At 44.0% G+C, this 24598-nt stretch overlaps 2 protein-coding genes across 2 annotated transcripts in view; one reads left to right on the plus strand and one right to left on the minus strand.

Annotated features, from left to right (window-relative positions):
• Positions 1-24598, minus strand: part of RSPH14 (radial spoke head 14 homolog) — a gene marked incomplete at both ends in the record, with an annotated part of 86862 nt that overhangs the window by 18338 nt on the left and 43926 nt on the right. The window lies entirely within an intron of this gene.
• GNAZ (G protein subunit alpha z) overlaps positions 1-24598 on the plus strand; it is a 65015-nt gene that overhangs the window by 5757 nt on the left and 34660 nt on the right. The window contains exon 2 of the mRNA XM_083373855.1: positions 11068-12300. Coding sequence (XP_083229981.1) covers positions 11578-12300 — 723 coding nt within the window. The 5' untranslated portion in view covers positions 11068-11577. The remainder of the gene's footprint in view (positions 1-11067; positions 12301-24598) is intronic.

Below are 24598 nucleotides of genomic sequence, written 5' to 3' on the forward strand. Positions count from 1 at the left end.
AACTCTAGTGTGGGAGGCAAGTAAATCACTTGTGAGAGATTGCTGATCTCTCTTGCAGTCAGAAAGCCATAGAAAGAAGCCTTGTTAGGCCACAGCTTCTTTATACATGGAATTGTGCCATGTCTGAAATTTGGGCTTTAGCATTTATATCTAAGTTTAACTTAAAGTCTGAATGTTAGCTGCAATATTACTTACTTTTTTTTCTTCTTACAGATTCTGATTGGGTTAACTAAAGTTTCTGAAGGTGTATCTGAGATTTATTCACTATCCACCCTTATTTTTTGGCTGACTTACTGATTTTGTCTTGGGATGTTATGATCTGATCTGGTGGTAGAGTTAGTAGAGGATTGGAAAAGGGCTGATATGGTCCCCATCTTTAAGAAAGGGGGAAAAATGGACCCAGGAAACTATAGACCATTGGTTTAATATCAATACATGGGAAGTTCCTAGAAAAGATAATCAAAAACAGATGTGCAAACAACTAGAAGCAAACAAAGTCGTGACTAGTAGCCAGCATGGGTTTGTCAAAAACAGATCATGCCAAACCAATCTTATTTCATTCTTTTTTTTATTTAAAAAGTTTTACAATACATTTTGACTTTAATCCCCCCCTCCCCCACCCCTATCTAGCCCTCCCTATCCCTCTCCCCCATTCCCTCCTCCCCCCCCCCGACTTCCCAGAGCTAAATACAGGGTATAAAATCGAAAAACAAACATAAGCACCCCTATGTTATCAACAATAAACTATTAATTCTATCTCCCTCTAGCTCATATAAAATGAATACAAACAATATTAATATTACAAATAAAGTAAAAAAGAAAAAGAGAAAACAGAAAAAGAGCTTTACTCAGAATAGATTTTCTTAATCCCAGTCCTTATTCATATTAATTTCAAAAAAAAGGGAAAAAATTTTTCACCTACTATTTGCATTCTCCCACCTTTCTCTAATTTCTAAACAAATTCTCAATTACGCGCCAAAAGCGCCTATCTCTGTTAACCTTAATAATCTCCAACCAAACTAAACTATGATCAAAAATAGTTCTTGCATGTATCACGCCAAATGTCTCGCAGTTCCAGATCATCCTTGAGTTCAAGTAAAAAGAATAAAAAAAGGTTTAGGCAGTCTCTAAGACAACTTGTTGTTAATTAGGAGCTTGCGTACCCATTCTCAGTTCAACACATACTTTTAGTCCATAACCCTAATATACTTTTCTAGCAAGCAAATAACATCAATCTTAAATTGTGTTAAATATTAAAAAAAAACTTTCTTTCTCCTCTATGATAAATTTAATCCATTGAGATTCTAATTTAAAAATTTAATCACCAATCTTGACACCCCAAAGCTTTTGGAGCACGTCTGTCATAACCCCCATAACTTCTTTGGACCGCGCCCCATCCACAGCTTCACTGTAAGTACACTTTGGAGATTCCATAACTTTCTGCTGGTCTTGCTCTTGCTCTCGTCTCGCTCTTCTTAGGGCGGCACGCGTCATCCTCTGGCCTCCTGCAACAACCGATGAGACTGTAACTTGATCCCCTCCAACACCATTGTCCTCTGTCTGTCTATCTGCAACATCTTGAAGCTTTCCCTCGCCGTATCCCTTTACAGCTTCCAAAAATGATAGGGGGGTTGCTTTTAACACATTGCTATAAAAATCACGTGCCTGGGCCACAGTAACCAGACGATGTCTTTTACCTTCGTGCGTCACCACCAGTCCAACTGGAATCTCCTATCTAAACTTAATATCACATTTCTTAAGTTCCTGTACTAGAAATGCAAAATCTTTCCTTCTCCTTAAAATCTTCGGAGGAATCTCTTTTAAAACCAAGACTTCTTGCTCAGCCACTACCAATTTAGTATCATAGGCAGCTTGAATGACTTCATCTCTAATTACTCTCTTTGTAAAATAGACCACCACATCTCTGGGTAACTTCCTCTGTCTTGCAATCCATGAATTTACACGAAAAATTTTGTCCATATTTCCCTCAATTTCAGATGCTGGCTGGCCCAGTACCCCTTCCAGAGCCTCAGAAATCAGCTGCTTTAAATCTTCTTTACAATTCTCCTTTGAACCCCTGATTCTAAAAGCATACTGCATCTGATGATACTGAACAAGGCTCAATTCTCCGTCCATTTTATCCCTTGTATTTTCATTTTCTAATACCTTTGCTTCTAATATAGAGTTCTTTTGACTGAGATCCTCCACTTTTACATCCAGCTGTTGCACACATTCAGCTACAGATTCAATCATAGACAACATGTCCACCCTCATTGCTCTAAACTTCTCTTCCATCTTCTTCTCCAATTTCTCCATTTTCTCCTCCAGCTTTTTCAACTTTTCATCCATCATGTCAGACATCAATTGTGAATGCTTTCCAAGAGCATCTTGTAAATCCTTAAGCGTCAATGCCGGAGGAGGTGCAGGAGGAAGCAAAGCTTGCAATGAGGTCTGTTGCACCAGGGAAGACCCCGCACTCCGAAGAGCTTTAGAAGTTTTAGCCGCCATCTTCCCCCACTTTCACTTATTGCGCACTTTCACTTTAAAGCTATAAAATCCATTGAGCTAGAGAGTAAAGATAAGAGTCCACATCACCTTGACCTCCTGTACCACTCTGCCTGCATCTTGATAATCAAAAGTATTTCCTTTTGGCAGGGGTGGTTGCTAACGCCTGGCTCTGCTCCAAAAATCCCAGAGCAGGGGCGCTGCGCAGCTCGGAGCAACCCAGGCTTCGGGGGGGCTCAATCCTTCAGCCGCCCAAACTCTCAGCTCAGGCGGCCCCGGAGAACTCAACCCCTACCTGGGGCCTCACCCCCTCTTCTCCCGAGGAGGGGGCTTCAAATCCATCTAAACAGCTGATCGGCGCTGTTTACATGGAAAAACACAGCTGCGGAGCGGGGCAGCCCAAAAATGGCTGTCTTCAGCGTCGCGTCACCACCGGAAGTCCCCCAATCTTATTTCATTCTTCAACAAAGTGACTAAACTAGTAGACCAGCGAAATACTGTGGATGTAGTACACTTAGATTTCAGTAAGGCATTTGATAAGGTAGACCACAACCTACTCCTTGGTAAGCTAGAAAAAGGTGGAATAGACAACATCACCACCAGATGGATTTGTAGCTGGCTGGCAAACCGTACTCAATGAGTAGTCCTCAACGGCACTACATTCACATGGAGAGAAGTAAGCAGTGGGGTACCACAAGGATCCCTCTTAGGCACTCTTCAATATCTTCATCAATGAATTAGATGAGGGAATTGAAGGGGAACTCATCAAATTCGCAGATGACACCAAACTGGCAGGAGTAGCCAACACCCCAGAAGACAAACTCAGGATCCAAAAAGATCTTGACAAACTTGAACAATGGGCCCTATCCAATAAAATGAGTTTTAATGTGGAGAAAAGCAAAGTTTTAGATTTAGGCAGGAAAAATCAAAGGTAAAATTACAGACTGGGCGAGACCTGGCTTTAAAACTGTGACAGGTGGGTTAACTTTGCATTGGTATTTTATGTCTTCTCTTTGACAGTTACAACATCTGGCTTGTAAGGATAAATAAGTCAAAGTACAAAACTGAAGCCATGGCCTTCATCCCCGTTGCAGGGGGATCTTCATGAGGTTGTTCCAGAGGCAGCCTGGAGCTGTAACGCTATTGCTACACACAGGATCCGGCTCCTCTTTTTTTCACAAAAAACACACCTTAGGGCAAAATGACAATTTTATGTCTGGGTGGGAGGATTTGGATGAACTGAGCTAACTGCTAATTTGTCCGATTCCGCCTGCCTTTGCATTTGCTGCACCCAGGAGGATCCAGCTGGGTGCCCTACTTTGAGAGGCAGGTGGCAGGACACCAGCTTGGTACCAGGGCTATCTTTAAGTACGAATCTCTTGAGTTTCTAGTTAGCGAAGAAGGCACCTTCTACATCATGCTATATGAGGTGCTTGCTGCTGGAAATGGGAGGTCAAAATATGAATGTCACTCCTGGAAAAGTTGGCATTTTTGCAAGGCAGAACAGATATTTATTTTCTGTCTGTCATCAAATTTATTTATAAAATTTATTGGTCGCCCATCTTACCATGGGGTAACTCTGGGCAGCTTACAGTTACATATGCAGTTAAAACATAAAAAGACATTTAAACCTGGGGAAGGTGTGGGCGGCATGGGGGGGAGGTGGGATCTGAAGTATTGCTTACTCAGCAGCACACATGTATACATACACACCCATAATACACATATTTATGTACTATGGTCTGGTACAGGAGTGGTCAACTATGGCCCCTTTATAACCTGTGGACTTCAACTCCCAGAATTCCTGAGCCAGCCATGCTATCTATATGCACCAGAGAAGCTGGCTTCTCTAAAATAAGCCACAAGCTTTTAGAGACAAGACTGGAGATAAAAGCTGTTTGCCAGGGTTAGAAACGTTTGCTGGGATCAAGAAGATCCTCGGTTCCTTCCAGCGCCTGGGGAAGAGGGTGCCCTTGAAGGCCTGCTCCTCTGGGGTAGCTGACAGGAGGCGGAGCAGAAAACCTTTTCTGCAAGAGTTCCTCTTCTATAATTCAGATTCACTCCTTCTTCCCCAAATGTGTTAATTTTTTTTTAATCTCAAAGACCTTCAGGGGATAGGACTCTTGTCTGAGCGAGAAATGCTGTTATTAACTGCAGCTGTTTGTGTTGCAGGCATTTTAAAAAAACTTTTTTATTCCACCTTTATTCCTTTTATAAATAACTCAAGGCGGTGTACATATCCAGTACATCTTCCTTGTCCTATTTTCCCCACAACAACAACCCTGCAAGGTGGGCTGGGCTAAGAGAGTTGGCCTTCATGGCTAAGGTGGGAGTAGGATTCACTGTCTTCTGATTTTCTAATTTTTATTATCTTGTGGGGCTGCGTTATTAGCTATCCTGGGCTGTGGGTTGGACACGCCTGATGGAGGCCATTCCAAGTCAAACTGCCTTTTGCAACGGATGGATGGAGATTTTGTCAATGCCGGTCATGTTCAAGTGGTGCTGCAGTCGTTTTGGGATTGCACCCAAGGCTTCTATTAGTGGCACAATTGTTCTACTTCTCTTTGCAGGTTTTGTATTTTGTGTTTTCTCCAATTCGTTTTCTTTTATTCTGCCCTCAGCAGGCACTGCAATGTCCACCACTTCTTTTTCTTACCAACAATTGTTACACCTGGGGTGTTACGTAGCAGGTACTTATCTGTTTGGATTCTAAAGTCCCAGAGCATTTTTAGCCTCTTCATTTTTTATGACTTTCTCTATTTTGTGGTCCCACCAGTTTTTTCTTGCAGATCTTCCAATGCACCACTGTTGCTATTTTGCCATGCCGTTGCTTGCAGCAGCTTCCTGCAGCAGCTAGCCAGGGGGGCCCCTGTTTCTTCAGCTTCTTTGCAGAGGTATCGCTTCTATTTGCTGCTGTCTTCTCAATTCGGGCTTCGTATGTATTTTTTCTTAAGGCTTGGTCTTGCGCAGCCAGAATTAGCCCCTCTGTCTCTTTCTTCAACTTTCCTGCTCTTAGCTATTGCAAGGTCTTTCTTGTTGTTATCTGCTTCGCCTGCTATTTTTAATGCACTGGCCATGTAATAGCTTGTCTTGCCGTTTCTCATTTTTATTCTTCATTTGGTCTTTCAAGTAGGCCAGTGTGGTCTCTCTACTACTTAGTAAGCCAACCTGGTATACTAGCTTCAGTACATCCTCTTCTCTGTCCTTCAGATATTCTTCCAATGCCCTTTTCCTTCTTCAGCCATCTGATGTACTTGCAACATTTCACACCCACCTATTTTTCCTTGGTAAGTAGAGTCTGTCAACATTGCTGCATTGATGAAGGGCATGATTCATTGCCATTATTTTTCTGCTCTTCCTATCCAAGCCTTTTAGTTCTGCTTGAGTCCAGCCACTATTCCAGCTGTGTATCCAATGACAGGAATTGCCCAGCTGTTAATTGCCTTGATGGCATTTCCTTCACTGAGTTTGGACTTTAAGATCTTAAGTTTCATGATGTATTCACTTCTGACCTTCTTGACTTCAATGAGCTTGATGAAGTCAACTTGGAGGATATCCAGAATGATTGTCTTCCCCAGACTCTTGATGTTGTTTACGTAGGGCATCTTGATTCCTTTAGTTTTTCACTATTTTTCTCTTTATTATTAACTACTTTCACACTTAACAATATATATGAAAATATTTGCTATGAGGGGTCCTTGGTGCTCTCAGAACTTGTTTTCTTGCAGACATATCACTACTCAAACTAATCAACATAATCAGTGCTATTGTTCACTACTGAGAGTGAATATTCACTGCTTAGAGTCACTTGTAATTGAGGTGATATAAAAGATTGGTTCATAAATAAATAAACAGAGCAATTACTGATCCTATGAAGTGCCTGTCACTGGAGCACAAGTTCTGAGCAAATTCTGCTTACTTCAGAAGTCTCTTAGAAGTAAAAGGACGAAGTAACTAATCTTGCTGCGGAGAGACCAGCTTCTCCAGATGAAAGGTCCTGCTGTAATCCCATCTGGATGATGCTGCCGGGACCCTTCCTCTCTAGAGAACGGGAGGACCCAGCAGGTGAAGGCAAGTGCAGGCACTGCCCCTGGGGGGGGGGGAATTCGGGAAGCTTTGCTGGACTGTTACAGAACCGAGTGTCTCAAGCGCTTCACTAAGTGCGTTCTGCAGCGTGGAGGAAATGCATGTTGCAGAAAAGGGGAAACGACGACACTGCTGTTTGGGAATAGGACAGATGGAGGGGAAAGATCCTTACTTGACCTGGCTATGGTAATTCACAGCCTCCTTCCCCCAGGCCCAGAGATCCTGCCTGGAGCCTTACCCAGGACTGTCCTCAGAAATTACACCTGGCTGAAATGTAAGGGCCTCTCTGTTAAATAACATCGGATGTGCTGCTTCTCAATGGGGGTGTGTGTGCTGTGGAATTGTTCCCTCACTTGGCTGCCCCTTCCTGAAAATTTTCAAGGGGGTCATTAAAAATGGAAGCTTCAGGTGATGCTTGCCTGCTGCACCAAGATTAACTTTGCTTTCTGTTTTTTTCTTGTTTTGCTATAATGGTGGTGGTTATTTTTAGGATTTAGTCAATTTTTCTTGTTTCAATCACACCGATGTTTATTTTTTTTGTATTTCTTGTAAACCTCTGCAAGCTTTGCAGCAGTATATAAATTGAATAAATAAATAAGCAAACAACATTAAAAAAGACAAGTGTTTCTCATGGGTTATTTTGTTTTTCTCTAAAGCTAATAATTTTTAAAAGTTATATTTATTTCAAATCTTAGGTTTAGCAAACATCTTTTAAACAAATATAGCAATAGTACTTAGACGTATATACTGCGCCATTGTGCAGCACTTTCTGAGCGGTTTATAATGTCCACATATTGCCCCCAACAATCTGGGTCCTCATTTCAGTCTTCAGAAGGGTTGAAGGCTGAGTCAGCTATTATTACAGACCAATCAATGGCTGTCCAGTCTTTTTTAAAAAACCTCCAGTGATGGAGAACCTCTAACTTCTCGAGACAAACTGTTCCACTGGTTAATTGTACCTGCTGTCAGGAATTTTCTCCTTCTAGGCTGAATCTCTCCTTGAATAAGTTCCATCTGTTATTTCTTGTGCTGCCCTCAAGTGCTTTGGGAAATAGGTTGACCCCCCCCCTCTTCTCTGTGACAGGCCTTCAAGTACTAGGAGACAGCTATCATGCCTCCCCTAATGCTTTTCTTGTAGAGGCTAGACATACCTAGTTCCCTCAACTGTTCATCCTGTGGTCTAGCCCAGAGGTCCCCAAACCGGTTCCGTGGAGAAAGGTTTTTCCACGGACCGGAGAGTGCGTGGTTTTGTCTGCTGCCTGCATCCCACGGATGGGGCTTTGCTTGTTTGTGCAGACTGGTTGCTGGCGTGCCGTGACCCGATACCGGTCCATGGACCGGGGGATGGGGACCCCTGGTCTAGCCTCTTGCTCTCCTCTGCATTCCAGGGTCTAGGGCATAGGTGTCATTGAGGAAAGGGGGTCGGTGTGAAAATGGAGTTGATGTGAATGAAATCTATTTGTAATTTTATTCCCATATATTCTGGGGGCATTTTAGAAGGGGTACTGGGCCACACCCAAGATCTCAAGGACTGTGGGGAACCCCATTTTGAGCACCCTGCTTTTAACCAGGATTTATTAAAAGCTGTTAGTCATACTTTGCCATAAACTACAAGTCAGGATTTTTATCATATAAGGGTGGGGTTCATGCATCATGGAGGATGGTCCAATGCCAGATGACTGAGCAAGGGCAGCTGTTGTTCTTCTCTTCAGTAAGAGGGGAAAGAGGAGCTCATTAACCACGGATCAATGTCGCTCAATTGACCTCATTTTTAGTAGCAAAATCAGTATAGTTGACCGCGGGAATGAACCCAGAAAGCATCTGGCAGCTTCTTCCGGGAGAGTCTGGTAGAGCAAAGACCAGGCGTGGCCTGGACAGGGCTGTCCTTGGAGGGACACAGAGCCAGCGGCACCCAGCGGGCCCCGGGCTCTGGGTCAGGCTGGAGGAAGTGGGGCGTGGCATGAAACGAGGCGCTCTTCGAGGCGCTGTGCTGCTCAACCTCTAGTGAGGGATGGGGGTTGCCACGCCAGGAATGGGGCTGGGTCGGCAGAACTGGGAGTTCTAGTCCTGCCTTAGGCACAAAGCCAGCCGGGTGACCTTGGGCCAGTCCTTCCCTTAGGAAGAAGGAAATGGCAAACCACTGCCAAAAAACCTTGCCAGGAAAACTGCAGGGATTTGTCTGGATAGTTGCCAGGAGTCAACACTTAGAAAATACTGTAAAAATTGCCGCTGACACAGAGATAGCAAAATACTATAGGGTGGTATAAATATTCAGGGGAATCTGGAGAAGCACAAACAGTGGGAAGAAATTGGCAAGATGTATTCAACAGGGACAGATGGAAAGTCCTTCAGGTGGCAAGGAATAATCACAGATGTGAACAGCGGCTGAGGGGAGCCATCTTGGTCAGCAGTACAAGGCAAATCACCAGGGTGACACAGCCCCAATGATAACGTGTAGTCCTGGCTCCCTTCCAACCCCATTTTTCTATTATTCTGTTCTAAGATCAAGGGAAGTCCTAGTTCTTCTCTCTCTGCCTTGGGCAGACTGTACTTAGTATGCTGTGTGCAGTTCATTCTGGGAAGAACGCTCTCCACACTAGAGGGTGTCCAGAGGGGACCACCAAGATGATACAGTAGCTGGAAGGAGGAAAAGGAAGAGGAACAGTTGGAGGCATCCCATAGGCTTATTTGGGGGAAGGCCAGGAATGGCCTTGAGTAGAAGATGGAGCAGCAGTCTTCCAGGTTCTTGCAGAAGAGAGGACAATAGATTTAAACTACACAGAAATAGATTTTGGTTTCAGAAAAAAAAATCCTAATTGAGCTGTTCAGTATGGAACAGATTGCCTTGGGAGGTGTAATGGGCTGTGTGGGTGACCTTGGGGGACGAGGGGAAGAGAAGCTGCCTAGGAAGCAACCAGGCAAGAGAGGCCGGAGTCCCTAAGTGGCTAAACGGACAGAGGAAGAAACTTAGAAATGGATCTGCACTAATGGATCAAGTACTTTTGTGGCCGAGGGAAGTTTCTGTCTTCAGACTTGCAAGATTTTGTTAATGCAGCCTTACAGTAAAGGAGCTTCAGCTCATCAGGTTGTGCTTCCTGTCTGGTTTGGCTAGGAGGGCTGACAGAAGGTGATGATGCTTCTTTGATAGAAGCCTTTGAACGGGTGCTGGGTGGCCCTTTGTTGGCGATGCTGTAGGAATGGATTGGACCAGATGGCCTTCAAACTAAAATCTTTACATTCTGTCATTTGATCTTGCTAAATCCCAACCGTAGTCAGTGTGATACACAAATGGGGTGAAAGTCAATCAGGGTTTCCAGTCCTGCTTGGGCCCTGCAACTGAAAATGAGGAGACCCTTCCAGGTGGTAGCAGCAATTCTGAATTGTTTGTATCTGAATGTGTGCAGGTGTGTATGGGAAATGGAAAGAAGCAGCTGTGGCTGTGTGGAGGAAGGTCTGTGTGTTGCGAGGAAGGAGCAGCACAGTCAAATCCTGGCCTGGAAGCACTTATGAGTGGAGGAATCCAACAGCACACTGAACCCAGAAAGGGGAGGGTGAGCAAGAAGGCGGAGCTGCCCTGGACCTAGTCCTAATATACTGCCTTGGGCAGCCAGATTGGGAGGGCTATTCTGAATTGAGAAAAGAAACAATCTGCGTGTAGTGGAAGGGATGGCAAAAGAGGCATCAGCTTAGAATTCTTGTGCAACCACAAAGTCCAACCAACCTCCTTTGAATTACGTTGACCCTTATCTCACTCCAAGAAGGTGCCAACTCTTAGTTCAGAAAATTCCTGTGTGTGGGCATGAGTAGCAATAAATCAGTTTAGTTGGATCTTCATATGTGGACCTGGTCTTTTGCACCTAACATTGTGGTTGTGTTATTTAAAAGCAGGTCTTTCTCAAAGCTTAAGATCTTCCTGTTTAAAAATCACAATCTCTTGCTTCTCGCATTTGTCCCACTGTTGCAGAGATGCGGGTTGCGTTGTCCTTGCCTAGCTTTTACATGATGGAAGAAGCATCAGAATCGGGAGGGTTTGTCCTTTGGCCAGCTTGTCGCATAGCCTGATGCTGTAAATCATAATTTATAAATGTCAACCTGTGATTCATAAATGCCAAAAAATGCAAAGTGCCAAAATATGAAGAATGCTCTGCTTATGCCCAGAGGTGCTCTTGGCCAGTCAGAACTGTTTGACTTCTACCTCTTCTCCTGTCTGCGCTCCTCATGGAGAAAAGCTGGTCAGGAAGGAAGGAAGGTCATGAATAACACATCTGCTTTGCCACAAAATGGAAAGATCAGGCTGGCAAGGCCAGGAGCCCTGCTGGGCTAGGCACATATTCCCAGCACAAATCCGCTTCTCCTCAATGGGCAGTCCCACCATTACCCCTCTTCCATTCAGGTTACAGGAAGAGGAGAATAAGGTCTTTAGGAACACAGAAAGAGCCAACAATTGAGTTTATTTATTTTTCCTTCTTTTTGCAGGTGGAGTCTACTGAGTCCTGTCCCCAAACGTGACATCGGCCCTAAAGAATTGCCCGAGAAGCCAAATGCATGCAGCACCACGGTTTCCCAGGGCTTCATCTGCACCTGAGGGCCACTTGCAAGAGCAACTGGAGCATCCATAGCAGACCGAAGCGTATCCAGCTGACGTACATCGATTCCTTGTGTGCAGAAGAGGATGGCAAAACTATGCTGGAGAAGAAGGGCAGGCCAAGGAGAGAGAGAGATCTGACTCTTTCACGGGAAAGGGAAACTCCCTCCCTTACTGAAATGCGCAACTGCTTATTTCCCCAAGCGAGAGTGCCTTGAGATCTGCTGCAATGGTGGACTGTAATTGCTGGTAACGCATTCCAGTTCTGTACCCCAGCTGGGAGAGACGGGGCTGCTGGTGGAGGGGCATTTTAGAGGAGCCAGCTGTCCGTCCCCTTGAGACCCGATTCCCGGAGCTCCAGAGAGTCTCAGGTGGCCTCTCCTGCTCGCCTCCGCTGTACCATGGGATGTCGGCAAAGTTCAGAGGAGAAAGAGGCAGCGCGGCGGTCCCGAAGGATTGACCGCCACCTGCGCTCTGAGAGTCAACGGCAGCGGCGGGAAATCAAGCTCCTCCTCCTGGGCACGAGCAACTCTGGCAAAAGTACCATTGTCAAACAAATGAAAATCATTCACAGCGGCGGCTTTAATTTGGAGGCTTGCAAGGAATACAAGCCCTTGATTATCTACAATGCCATCGACTCTCTCACCCGCATCATCCGCGCCCTAGCGTCCCTGAAAATCGAGTTCCACAACCCCGACCGCGCCTACGATGCCGTGCAGCTCTTTGCTTTGACAGGCCCTGCGGAGAGCAAAGGGGAGATCACGCTGGAGCTGCTGGGGGTCATGAAGAGGCTCTGGGCTGACCCCGGGGTGCAGGAGTGCTTCCGCCGGTCCAACGAGTACCACCTGGAGGACAACGCTGCCTACTACCTGAACGACCTGGAAAGGATCGCTGCCTTGGACTATATCCCCACTGTGGAGGACATTTTGCGCTCCCGGGACATGACGACGGGGATTGTGGAGAACAAGTTTACCTTCAAAGAGCTGACTTTCAAAATGGTGGACGTGGGTGGGCAGAGATCCGAGCGCAAAAAGTGGATCCATTGTTTTGAGGGGGTTACAGCAATAATTTTCTGTGTGGAGCTGAGTGGATATGACTTGAAGCTGTATGAAGATAACCAAACGGTAAGTGTGCCTGAGCTTTTTTGGTCCCTCTTGAGCGCCTCATTACGGGGCTTCTGACAGAGTTTGTTGTGTTGCTGAACGGCGGTTCTGAATGGTTCCTCAAGCCCAGGGGTAGGCAACCTCGGCTCTTTTATGACTCATGGACTTCAACTCCCAGAATTCCTGAGTCAGCATTCTGGGAGTTGAGGTCCATGAGTCATAAAAGAGCCGAGGTTGTCTACCCCTGCCTAAGCCCATCCTGCTACCCCTAGCTCGGCCTCCTAGGCTTCCCTCCTGCTGCACTTACAGAAGAGCTTCACCTTCTAATTTACTCAAGTCCCAATGACTTACTTAGATGAAAGATAAAGTAGCTGCCTGTCAATGGGGGGAGGAGTATTTTCCCTGGGAAGTTAGTAAAAAAGATGCCGCTAAAGGCAGCCCAATGGCAGCATGGGGAGGTGTGAAGTCTTGGGGAGGGGGGCTGCCAGATGTCGAGGGGAATGTGTGGATGGGGAAGCCTCTTCTGCCCAGGAAAGCTCTCCCTATGAAAGGGCGCAGGAGGAATTCGCAGGGGGTCTCCACGGATGAAGAGGCTCTGCCCTGCAGATGCCAACTAACAAGACTAGTGAGTCTCACCTGGCAGGAAAAGCCCAAAGCCCTGCAGGCCTTATTGCAGAAGAAGCACCTGCAGTCTCCTAGTGCTTGTGACCCATCAGCCTTTTCCTTTTTAGCAGTAAAATGGAAAAACAATTCCTGCCTAAAGGATCTCATATCTGATTTTTACCTCACTTTACCAGTTGCTTTTCAGAGCAGTTGAGTTTTCAAGAGCTATTTCATTAATTAATTATTTGTGCTTGCTCAGTCTGAATGTCCACAGCCTCTCTTTTGGTGTGTGTGTATATGTGTGAGTCTCCTGTCAAAGGAGAGGAGAGACATAGATTTTGGATGTGCAGTTGAGAAAATCAAATAATTCTACAAGTGTGATCTCTCATTTACATGAAACTGATTTTGATTCAATTATTAATTCAATAAATTCTAATTTTTCATCCTGGCTGGGGAGTCTGGCCTTAGGATAGATTATAATAATAAAAATAACAACAACAACAACAACAATAAAGTTGGAAGGGACCTTGGAGGTCATCGTCCAACCTCCTGTTCAGTCAGGAAACCCTATACCATTTCAGACAAATGGCTGTCCAGTCTCTTCTTAAAAACTTCCAGTTGTTGGAGCATTCACAACTTCTGGAGGCAGATTGTTCCACTGGTTAATTGTCAGGAAATTTCTCCTTAGTTCTAGATTGCTTCTCTCCTTGGTTAGTTTTCATCCATTGCTTCTTGTCCTGCCCTCTGGGGCTTTGGAGAATAGCTTGACTCCCTCTTCTTTATGGCAACCCCTGAGATACATTGGAACACTGCAATCATGTCACCCCTCATCCTTCTCTTCATTAAACTAGAAATACCCAATTCCAGCAGCCGTTCCTTATATGTTTTAGCCTCCAGTCCCCTGATCATCTTTGTTGCTCTTCTCTTCACTCTTTCTAGAGTCTCAACATCTTTTTATACCGTGATGACCAAAACTGGATGCAGTATTCCAAGTGTGGCCTTACCAAGGCATTATAAATCATGTGATTTTCATTCTATCCCTCTTTTAATGCAGCCTAGCACTGTGTTGGCTTTTTTGGCAGCTGCAGCACACGGCTGGCTTGTATTTAAGAGATTGTCCACCAGGACTCCAAGATCTCTCTCACAGTTACTACTATTCAGCAAGGTACCTCTTATACTATACCTGTGCATTTGATTTTCCTTGCCTAAATGTAGAACCTTACTTTTTTCAGCATTGAATTTCATTTTGTTAGATAGCGCCAATGTTCAAGTCTGTCAAGTTCCTTCTGTATCTTAAGCCTGTCTTCTGGAGTGTTGGCTGTTCCTGCCAGCTTGGTGTCGTCTGCAAATTTGATAAGTTCCCCATCTATCTCCTTGTCCAAATCGTTGATGAAGATGTTGAAGAGCACTGGGGCCAGAACAGAGCCCTGGGGCACCCTACTACTCACTTCCCTCCATGTAGATGCAGTTCCATTGAGGACCACATGCTGTGTATGGCCTGTCAGCCAGCTACGGATCCATCTGGTGGTCATGCTGTCTAAGCCACATTTTTCTATCTTATCAAGTAGTAGGTTGTGGTCTACTTTGTCAAATACCTTACTGAAGTCCAAGTAAATTATATCCACAGCATACATATAAATGCATACATGTAGACAGACATATATAGTCATACATATGTACTCACATATGGAAGGAGAGATGAAGAAAATGTTGAGGGTTCACTTCAGTAAAATTGGACAATTTTAAATAGGTAGGTTAAGGAACCAAGCAGTGAAGAAAAATTTGTCTGCGTATTGTGTCCATGTGTGTGTGCATATGGACACGCATGTGTGCTTGCAGTATTTTGACTATCTAACTTTCAGGGGTGGGCAGGACGCATCTTAAATTCTGTGTTAAATTTCTTTTGAGTATATATGGTAATATCAGCTTGGAATTTGAGCAAACATAATTATGGGAATCTCTGGCTATATAAAAGTATTTTGAGACTGTTGCTTTTACCCTCCCAAACTTGATTTTTATTGTCAATTTTCTTTGTTCTTCCAAAATCTTGCCTTGCTATAAAATTTATCTCTGGCAGCAACCTGCATCTGACATGCCTTCTAGTATCCATCTGTTCTGATAGAGCTTCTGGACAACCCTTTCTGTGACCAATGAAGTCCAAGAGCTGGGTGGTACCCTGGAAATAGTCGTCCCAAGTGTGAGGTCCATGAGTTCAAGTCCTGGTAAATGCTTTGAATGCCATAGAATAAATCTGAGGAGTCCCAGTAAAGCAGGGGTTCCTAACCCCTGGTCTGTGGACCAGTACCAGGCTGCGGCATGCCAACAACTGGGCCGCACAAACAAGCAAAACCCCATCCACAAGAAGCAGGCAGCACACAAAACCATGCACCCTCCGGTCTGTGGAAAAACCTCTCTCCATGTAACCGGTTCCTGGTGCCCAAAAGGTTGGGGACCTCTGCAGTAAAGGATAAAACTATTCCTTGGTGCATCTGGTGATCACTGCAATTCTACACAATCAGTATATTCTTATTATTTATTAAATTTGTTTGGCGCCCATTTTGCCACAAGGTCACTCTGGGGGCTTTCAACAATATGAGCCCTTCATTGATTATGGACTCTGAGAAAGATATCATTTTCATTTCTTTAAATGATAACTCCTGGGGACAATTCAGTACAGCCCCAATTCCATTTGGCTCAGCCACATTGTTGTATCCCTCTGTCTTTCTACACATCTCTAGAATTCAGGCTTAGAGCCATGTGCACACATCCAGGCCTGCCCTCTCTGGTTGGTATGTTCTTTTTCTGTTCCTCTGGTCACCTAATGGATAGGAAATAGGAATACTTTCTGGAATTGAAGAAAAAGCTCAGGATTTCTCACCATCATTCAGCTTTGGGTCCATAGAAACTTCTCTCTGCTTAATTCAGAGAGATCTTTGTCTTCCAGCAAATAGTGGGAGAGGAAAATTTCATTCTGAGTCCTAATGCAGTTTAGAGAAAGCTTGCTGCGGTCAACATTGCATGGCCAATGTTCTTGCATATAATAAAGATGCTCTAGAATTACACCAGTAAGGAGAGATCTGTGCAAGCAGTCTGAAAAGGATCAAGATTGTAGAAAGAAAATGCACCACCAATAGAAGAGAATAATTTCAGTTCAGGGTTGAACGGTTCGGTCTGAGCTCAGTTGTTTTCTTGCAGACATTTCATGACCAAGGTAGGTAACATCACCAGGGCAAACCCACTCCCTTCTAGCACTGATGATGTTTCTGGAATGTATATGAGTCAATATAAAAGAGAAAAAAGTGACATTGTCATAAGTGTATATTACAGGCCACCCAACCAATCAGAAGAAATAGATGAACTCTTTGCCAGCCAGTTAATAAATGCATGTAGGAAGCATACCACAGTAGTAATGGGAAACTTCAACTATCCAGATAGCAACTGGGAGACAAATTCTGCAATGAGCGGGAGATCAAACAGAGTCCTAACCAACTTAGCCAACAACTTTGTCACCCAAAAGGTGGAGGAGGGAACTAGACGTAAAGCTGTACTGAACTTACTAATAGAGAATAAGTGATAGAGGAAGTTGAAGTTGCCAGAACCTTGGGTGAAAGTGACTATGTCATACTGGAATTTAATATAATGCCAACACTAGCAATAGAAAACAATCCAACCAGGGTCTTGAAGTTCAAAAGAGCTGACTTTAACAAACTCAGAGAGAACCTGGGAAAGATCCCATGTATGAAAATCCTAAAGGGGAAAACAACTCAAGAAGCGTGGGAAATCTTGAAAAATGCGATCAGAAAAGCCCAGACCAGCACAATACCATTGAGAAAGAAAAGCAAGAAATTCAAGATCTCTCTGACAAACTGAAAGAGAAAAAGGACAAATACAAAAAATGGAAAGAGCGGAACATAACAGGCCGATTATTGGCAGACAGCCTGAACATGCAAAGATGAAGTCAGGAAAGTCAGAATGAACAAAGACTTGCAACAGAAATCAAGGATAATAAAAATGTTTCTTCCAACACATTAACAACAAGAAAAAAATCAAGGAAACTGTAGGTCCACTAAAGAGAGATGACAAGGAAGTAACAGGCAGTAGGGAGAAAGCAGTGCTGCTTAACTCATACTTTGTGTCAGTCTTCACACAAAAAGAAACTATAACCCAACACACCAAAAAACCACTGCAAAAGATATCCTACAAAACAAAAATTAAAATAAACAAAAAAAATGGTAAGAGAACACCTATCCGACCTTGATGAATATAAATCACCGGGACCCGACAGATTACATCCCAGAGTTCTGAAAGAGCTGGCAGATGTTTTCTCAGAACGGTTGCACCACAACTTTCATAAATCCTGGAGCACCGGGGAAATGCCAGAGGATTGGGAAAGGGCTGATGTGGTTCCCATCTTCAAGAAAGGGGGAAAAATGGACCCAGGAAACTACAGACCAATCAGTTTAACATCAATACTTGGGAAGATCCTAGAAAAGATAATCAAAAAATAGATCTGTGAACAAGTAGAAGCAAACAAAGTCATAACTAGTAGCCAGCATGGGTTCATTAAAAACAGATCATGCCAAACCAATCTTATCTCATTCTTCAATAAAGTGACTAAACTAGTAGACCAGTGAAATGCTGTGGATGTAGTACACTTAGATTTCAGTAAGGCATTTGATAAATTAGACCACAACTACTCCTTGGTAAGCTAGAAAAAGGTGGAATAGACAACATCACCACCAGATGGATCTGTAGCTGGATGGCAAACCGTACCCAATGAGTCGTCCTCAACGGCACCACATTCACATGCAGAGAAGTAAGCAGGGGGTACCACAAGGTTCCATCTTAGGCCCAGGACTCTTCAATATCTTCATCAATTACTTAGATGAGGAAATTGAAGGGGAACTCACCAAATTTGCAGATGACACCAAACTGACAGGAGTAGCCAACACCCCAGAAGACAAACTCAGGATCCAAAAAGATCTTCACAAATTTGAACAATGGGCCCTGTCCAACAAAACGAGCTTCAATGCGGAGAAAAGCAAAATTTTACATTTAGGCAAGAAAAATCAAAGGCACAAGTACAGACTGGGCGAGACCTGGCTCAAAAACATTAACTGCGAGAGGGAGCTTGGAGTCCTAGTGGACGATCACTTGACTATGAGCCAGCTGTGTGCAACAGCAGCCAAAAAAGCTAATAGAATCCTGGATTGTATAAACAGGCATAGAATCAAGATCGCGCAAAGTATTAGTAGCAATTTATAAAACCCTAGTAAGACCACACCTGGAATACTGCAGCCAATTTTGGTCACCATATCACAAAAAAGATGTTGAGAATCTGGAAAAAAATTCAGAGAAGAGCAACAAAGATGATCAAAGGCCTGGAGACTAAAACTTACGAAGAACTGCTATGGGACTTGGGTTTGGCCAGTCTAAAGAAAAGAAGAAATAGGGGAGATATGATAGCCGTGTTCCAGTATCTGAGGGGCTGCCACAAGGAAGAGGGGGTCACATTGTTCACCAGAGCACAGAGGGAAGGACGAGAAACAACGGTTGGAAATTGATCAAAGAGAGAGGCAATCTGGAATTAAGGAGAAACTTCCTGACAGTGAGGACAATCAACCAGTGGAACAGCTTGCCTCCAGAAATCCTGAGTGCTCCATCACTGGAGATTTTTAAGAAGAGTCTAGATATTCACCTGTCTGGGATGATATAGGTTCTCCTGCTTGAGCAGGGGGCTGGACTAGAAGACCTCCAAGGTCCCTTCCAGCTTCTATTCCTTTCCATTCTATTCATCCAAGAAGTTTCTTCCCTTCTGACTGAATGGTGGAGAATTGAAGGATTTATATTCCTTGCAGTCACTATTAACACTGTTCGGGTGACCCTGAGGGCACAGATAAACGTCTGAGTGGCCTCAACAACTCTCAGAGTGCTAACAACCAGATGACTGCAAGGGATATAAATCTTTCCTTTCTCCACCATTCATTCAGAACTGAAGAAGCTTCTTGGATGAGAAGTAAAATGTCTTCAAGGAAAAACAAACTCCAGATGCCTCTTGAAAAAGCACCTTTGGGATGGACACAGACACAGACACACACACACACTTTACTGTATGCCCTTGACAGTTTTCAAAGTCGTAGTCACAGTCACAGGAAGGCAGCCAGTATTGACTGGAGGAGCACCAGCTCATGCGTGCCAATTCTCATATAAAGTAATCAGCTTATGTCACTTGACCTTTAGTTCGGTAAAGGACCCCTGCTCTTTTCTAGAGCCAGAGAAAATTACAGCTGCACTTCCTTTACACTAAATGCCCAACTTGAATATTCGGGATTGAAGAGCTTTTATAGACAATCTAGCAGAAATGTTTTGTGAATAATATAGCACTCACACAAATGTTTTTCACATTCCCTGAGCGAAAGAGAAATTGGCCAGACTGCATTGTGGTTTTGGTCCAAGTGTGAGGAAACAGAGTCCTCTAGGTTAACCAGCTGCTAAACCACATCTGGAGGGCTGCACTCCCAGTTGTGCATCCACTAAGAAGGCGAAGGCTTAGGTATGCACCTGAGGGAAATATTTGTGTCACTCATTATAGCCGCAGGCACAGCGTAGTACGTGATCGTTATAATTTACACTGATGTACAAACAAATGAGTGTGCAGTTCTTCCCTCAAAATGCTGTTGGCTTTGCACCACTCCCTGAAGCGTTCTCATGTTCTTTGCCTTGCCTCACAAATTAAAAATACATTTTCAACCATGGCTAGCTAGAAAATAGACTGTTTGCTTTGCCCCACTATTATATTAAGGTATTTGACAGAGCAGATCACAACCTACTTCTTGGTAAGCTACAAAAATGTGGGACCATCAGATGGATTTGTAACTGGTTAACAAACCACATGCAACGTCTACTCCTTAGTCGAGCTACATCTACATGGAGGGAAATAAGTGGTGAGGTACCCCAAGGTTCTGTTTTAGGTCCAGCTCTCTTCAATATCTTTATAAACGATTTAGACGAGGGGATAAAAGGGGAACTCATCAAATTTGCAAAGAACACCAAGCTGGAATAGCCAGCACCCCAGAAAATAGGGTTAAGATCCAGATGGGTGCTCCATCACTGGAGACTTTTAAAAAGAGACTGGACAGCCTGTCTGAAATAGTGTAAGCTCTTCTGCTTGCACAGGGGATTAGACTAGAAGATCTCCAGGGTCCCTTCCAACTCTGATGATATTCTATGATGTTCTATGTTCTATATTCCCAGCTAGAAGAAAAGACATGAAAGGGAGCAACACAACTCTGCATATAGGGCATCTTGACAAATTAAATTAAATGTTGAGATATCAAAACCAAACATGCTAGAATCCTGAATATATCTTCCATTTTCCTTGTCGGCTTCTGTTTTAGAAAATTAGAAAAAAGCCAGTGTACTGCTAATTTTTAAAAAGCCCTGGCTAGGCTGAAGGTGATGATCCAGCCCAAGCTAGGCATAACTTCTCTGATGGATAGATGGGTGGAGAGTGGGGTTCAGTTCAGTTCAGTGAGACCTGGAAAACCAGAGTAGAAATGAAACAAAAAACAAATCTTGCCAAGATATCACATTTAGTGTAATTTATAGAGGGTTGTTTTGCCCAGCCCCAAATCACGCCTGGACATGCTCCAGTATGTCAGTATCCTTCCTAAAATGCAATGCTGCTGAATGCAACATTCAGTGTGCAATCTGTCCAGAAGAGAAGAGACAGGAGCATGGCTTGACGTGATGGTGATGCTGCACTTCAGTTCCTGCAGCCTGTTAAATTGATCTTGCTAGCTTCTGCCACTGCCCCAGCTTCTCAAGTTTCTCCAGAATCCTGATTCTATCCCTTTCAGTTTGTCTGTCTTTCTGCAAATGCAACTTTTTGGTGTGACCCTGTGATATTTACACTCATGTTCTATTTCCTTTATATGTGCCTGTATGCAATCCTTTTAAAGGTCTACATCTCAGCAGGAGAACTGAAAGGCATGTTGAGTACGAGATAGGTGAGACCATACGGGGTGACACTAATTTCTGTTTTTATGTGTGAAAAAGTTCTGGGTGTATTGGTAACTGAACATGTACTCACTGTCAAGCTAACAGTGCGATGGAACTGCAGAAGGAGAAAAGCCAGTTGTAAGCTGGCTCTGCAGGAGGGTAGCGTGAGGCTCAAGATAAATGGTTGCTCCTTTCTGTTCTGCACAGCTAGGCCACATTTGGAATATTGTGCTAATTCTGGGCACTGCATTTTGGGAAGGAGGTTGACAGACTGGAGCATCTGTAGAGATGAGCAAGCAAGATTATAAGGGTCTTGGACTAAAAAAACAAACAGGAAGCGTGACCGAAGGACCGCCCTGCGAAAGTGGAGCAGAATGGTGGTTCCACAAGAAGCAGTGGGCGCCAGTTACAAGGGAGATAATCCACCCGGGACTTTGGGGCAGCCTTCGTACACCAGTAATACCAGTGAGCCAATTCCATCCTGAGCCACCAAGGCTCTGCTTCCTGGGAGCCTGGGTGGGCTTCTGGCTCGCTCTTACGTTCTTACTGAGAGAGAGAGTACTCTGGACTGGAGCCCTGTGCTGAAGCTCCTGGACTCCGGGTGTGCCTGCGTTTCCCCTCATGTCTTTGGCCTGTTCCTTGTGAGTCCAACATTTATGTTGCTAAGAAAGAAATTTGTTAAGCTAGTTTTGCCCCATTTGATGACTTTTCTCATCCCACTTGTCAAGTGAATTACTGCAGTTCTTAAAGTAGTCACCTGGTTGCTAAGTGAATCTGGTTTCTCCTGCTTGTCAGAAGGTTGCAAATGGGGATCACATGACTCCAGGACACCACAACCGTCATAAATGTGAGTCAGTTTTCAAGCATCCAAATGTCAATCAAATGATCATGGAAATGCATAAGTGTGAAAAATGTTCATGTCACTTTTTTCAGCACCGTTGCAACTTTGAATGGTCACTAAATGAATTGTTGTAAGTTGAGGACCACCTGTATACGCTTGCAATCCATTCAGCATGTTCCGAAGCACCTCCTGGATTGCAATTATCCCTTTGCATTAAGACAACAAAAAGAATTATTTTCCATAATCTGCATAGAGACCCTGCAATTCTGGGCTTGCCAAAATTGACCTATCTTTTCCAGTTTATAGATGCTCATTTTGTATGCCTCTGCTGCCTGCGCACTCTTGGCAATCCCATTCCCAACATTCGGCATTGCACTGCTTTGCCCCTCCTTCAGTCCACTCCCTGGATTTGCCAGGCATTTCCAAGCCCATCCTTCCTAGTTCTTGGGAGTTGCAATCCCTGTCTTGCCAAGAGTCCTTTCTTTCAGAAGTGCCTCCTGTTCCTGAAGAAACCCAACTCTTCCCACGGGCTCCATCTGCAGGGCCAGTTGTCCCCTTCCCTCTGTTCTGGGCCACGCCCGTCAAGATAAAGGAGGGAGGAAAACATCTCTGCCTGCAGCTCCTTCACACTCTTAGCCAGGGCTTCCTAGTCCCTGAAGCTGTGTCACCCGTTCCCTTGGGGATCAGCAGAGGGGGCTTCTTGCCGGTGGGCTTTTAGAATCCCAGCTGGGTGCTCTCTGTCCAAAAGACACTTGCTGAGGACTCTGTTAGTAGGGAGTCTCCGATGCCCAGACGGTCTGCTCCTCTTCAGGTCCGAGGCAAGAACCCCTTTCCTCCCTTCTGCCGAGCTTCTAGAGTCCTCTCCCTCCGAGGCTGGGGACTGGGGCAGCCGCTCTTTCTTCAAGGTCCAGAAACACCATCTGTGGAGGGATGGAATCTATTCGGAAGCTCTGGAGTTGGAGACGTCTACCTGACATCCTCTGCCTCTGTCTTGTTTCTTCGTTTTTACTCATATTCTTCCTATTACTTCATTTCTCTCCTTTCCTTTTGCTTCCCCTCAAATATTAAACAAGGCCTCCAGAAAGCAAATGTTGCCCACTCCAACAAACAGCATGAACTTTAGATCAGTTATTAGGATTGGATGATATATTTTGAATTGCCATGTAAGTATTATTTGGTAAAACATAGATGGTAGCCACATATGCTTTATTAAAACACCTTTTGACGTCTAGTCATGGGCTGGCAATCCTAACTATTAAAGAACTCTCTCTAGAACCAAAGGGTTTAATCAGAAATTTGCAAAATATCAAGCACATAGCAATGGTTGCTGGACTTTGCCAAATTAGATATTGAAAAGTATAGGGAGCCATGGCAAAAAGAATTGTCACATCCAATATATGAATATCAATCTAATCATCTATTTGAGCATACACGTCCATGGATTTAGAATTACAACTTAAAAGGCTGAATGCAGAGAAAGAAGGTGGTATAGGAGAAGCAGGTCCTCATCTAAGCTCCTCATGCTTTTCTAGACTATTAGGATCATAATCTTTGGTTGCCATGATATAAAAAGATAATTCTGGATAATTAGCAGGATATCTAGCAGGGTAATTCTGGGAAGAGTGCAGAGAAGAGCAACAAAGATGATTAGAGAGTTGGAGGCTAAAACATGAAGAACAGTTGCAGGAATTGGGTAGGTCTAGTCTAGTGAAAAGAAGGGGAGACATTATAGCAGTGTTGAAGGGCTGCCACAAACATTGATCAATCTATTCTCCAAAGCACCAGAAAGCAAGACAAGAAGCCATGGATGTAAACTAACCAAAGAGAGAAGCAACCTAGAACTAAGGAGAAATTTCCTGACAGGGAGAACAATAAATTTGTGGAACAGTTTATTTTCAGAAGTTGTGGGGGCTCCAACACTGGCAGTTTTCAAGAAGAGATTGGACAGCCATTTGTCCAGGATGGTATCCTGTTTTAGCAGCGGGTTGGATTAGAAGACCACGGAGGTCACTTCCAACTCTGTTATAGTTAGGATTCACATCAAGGAACTTATCTTTCAATCCATTCCTGTTATTTTCATATTGCATTTATAGCGTTTGATGTTTTAGTTTTTAAAGTTTTATGAGTTTTTAAATAAGTTTTATTAAGTATCCAAAGTGAGGGAACAGGAATATCAACATACCTGGCAGGAGTAAGAATAGAATTGTGACAAAGATGCTTTACAAAGAAAAATTTCAAAACAACTGAAAAAAGATAAGCAGCAACCAATCCCTCCCCCCCCAAAAGCCCCAGAATGTCTGAGTCTGCCTTGCCTTTTAAATCAGCAGTTGACAAGTATCACACCTTAGCTGATTGGAACTCTTGACAAGCTCTATGTATAACCCTTGATGGGGATAAAATTGTAAGACCTTTCTTTAAGGTCCAAGTTGTAAAGTGAATTAACAGGATCTGAGATACCTGATATGTCCTGCGTATCATACTAAGTTCACAAAGTCTTGTACCCAACTTGAGGGCACCTGGAAGGCTAAGAAGCGTTGCACCTGGTTAGTACTTGATGTGAACCTTCAGGAAATACGGCAATCAATTTTGGTCACCATATTACAAAAAAGAGGTTGAGAGAAGAGCAACTAAGATGATCAAAGGCATGGAGACCAAAACATACGAAGAACGGCTGCAGGAGTTGGGTTTGGCTAATCTAAAGAAAAGAAGAAACAGGGGACACATGATAGCAGTCTTCCAGTATCTGAGGGGCTGCCACAAAGAAGAGGGGTGAAACTATTCACCAAAGCACCAGAGGGCAGGACAGGAAACAACAGTTGGAAACTGACCAAAGAGAGAAGCAACCTGGAATTAAGGAGAAACTTCCTGACAGTG

This window comes from Vipera ursinii (assembly GCF_947247035.1).
Source record: "Vipera ursinii genome assembly, chromosome: 14".
Lineage (NCBI taxonomy): Eukaryota > Metazoa > Chordata > Lepidosauria > Squamata > Viperidae > Vipera > Vipera ursinii.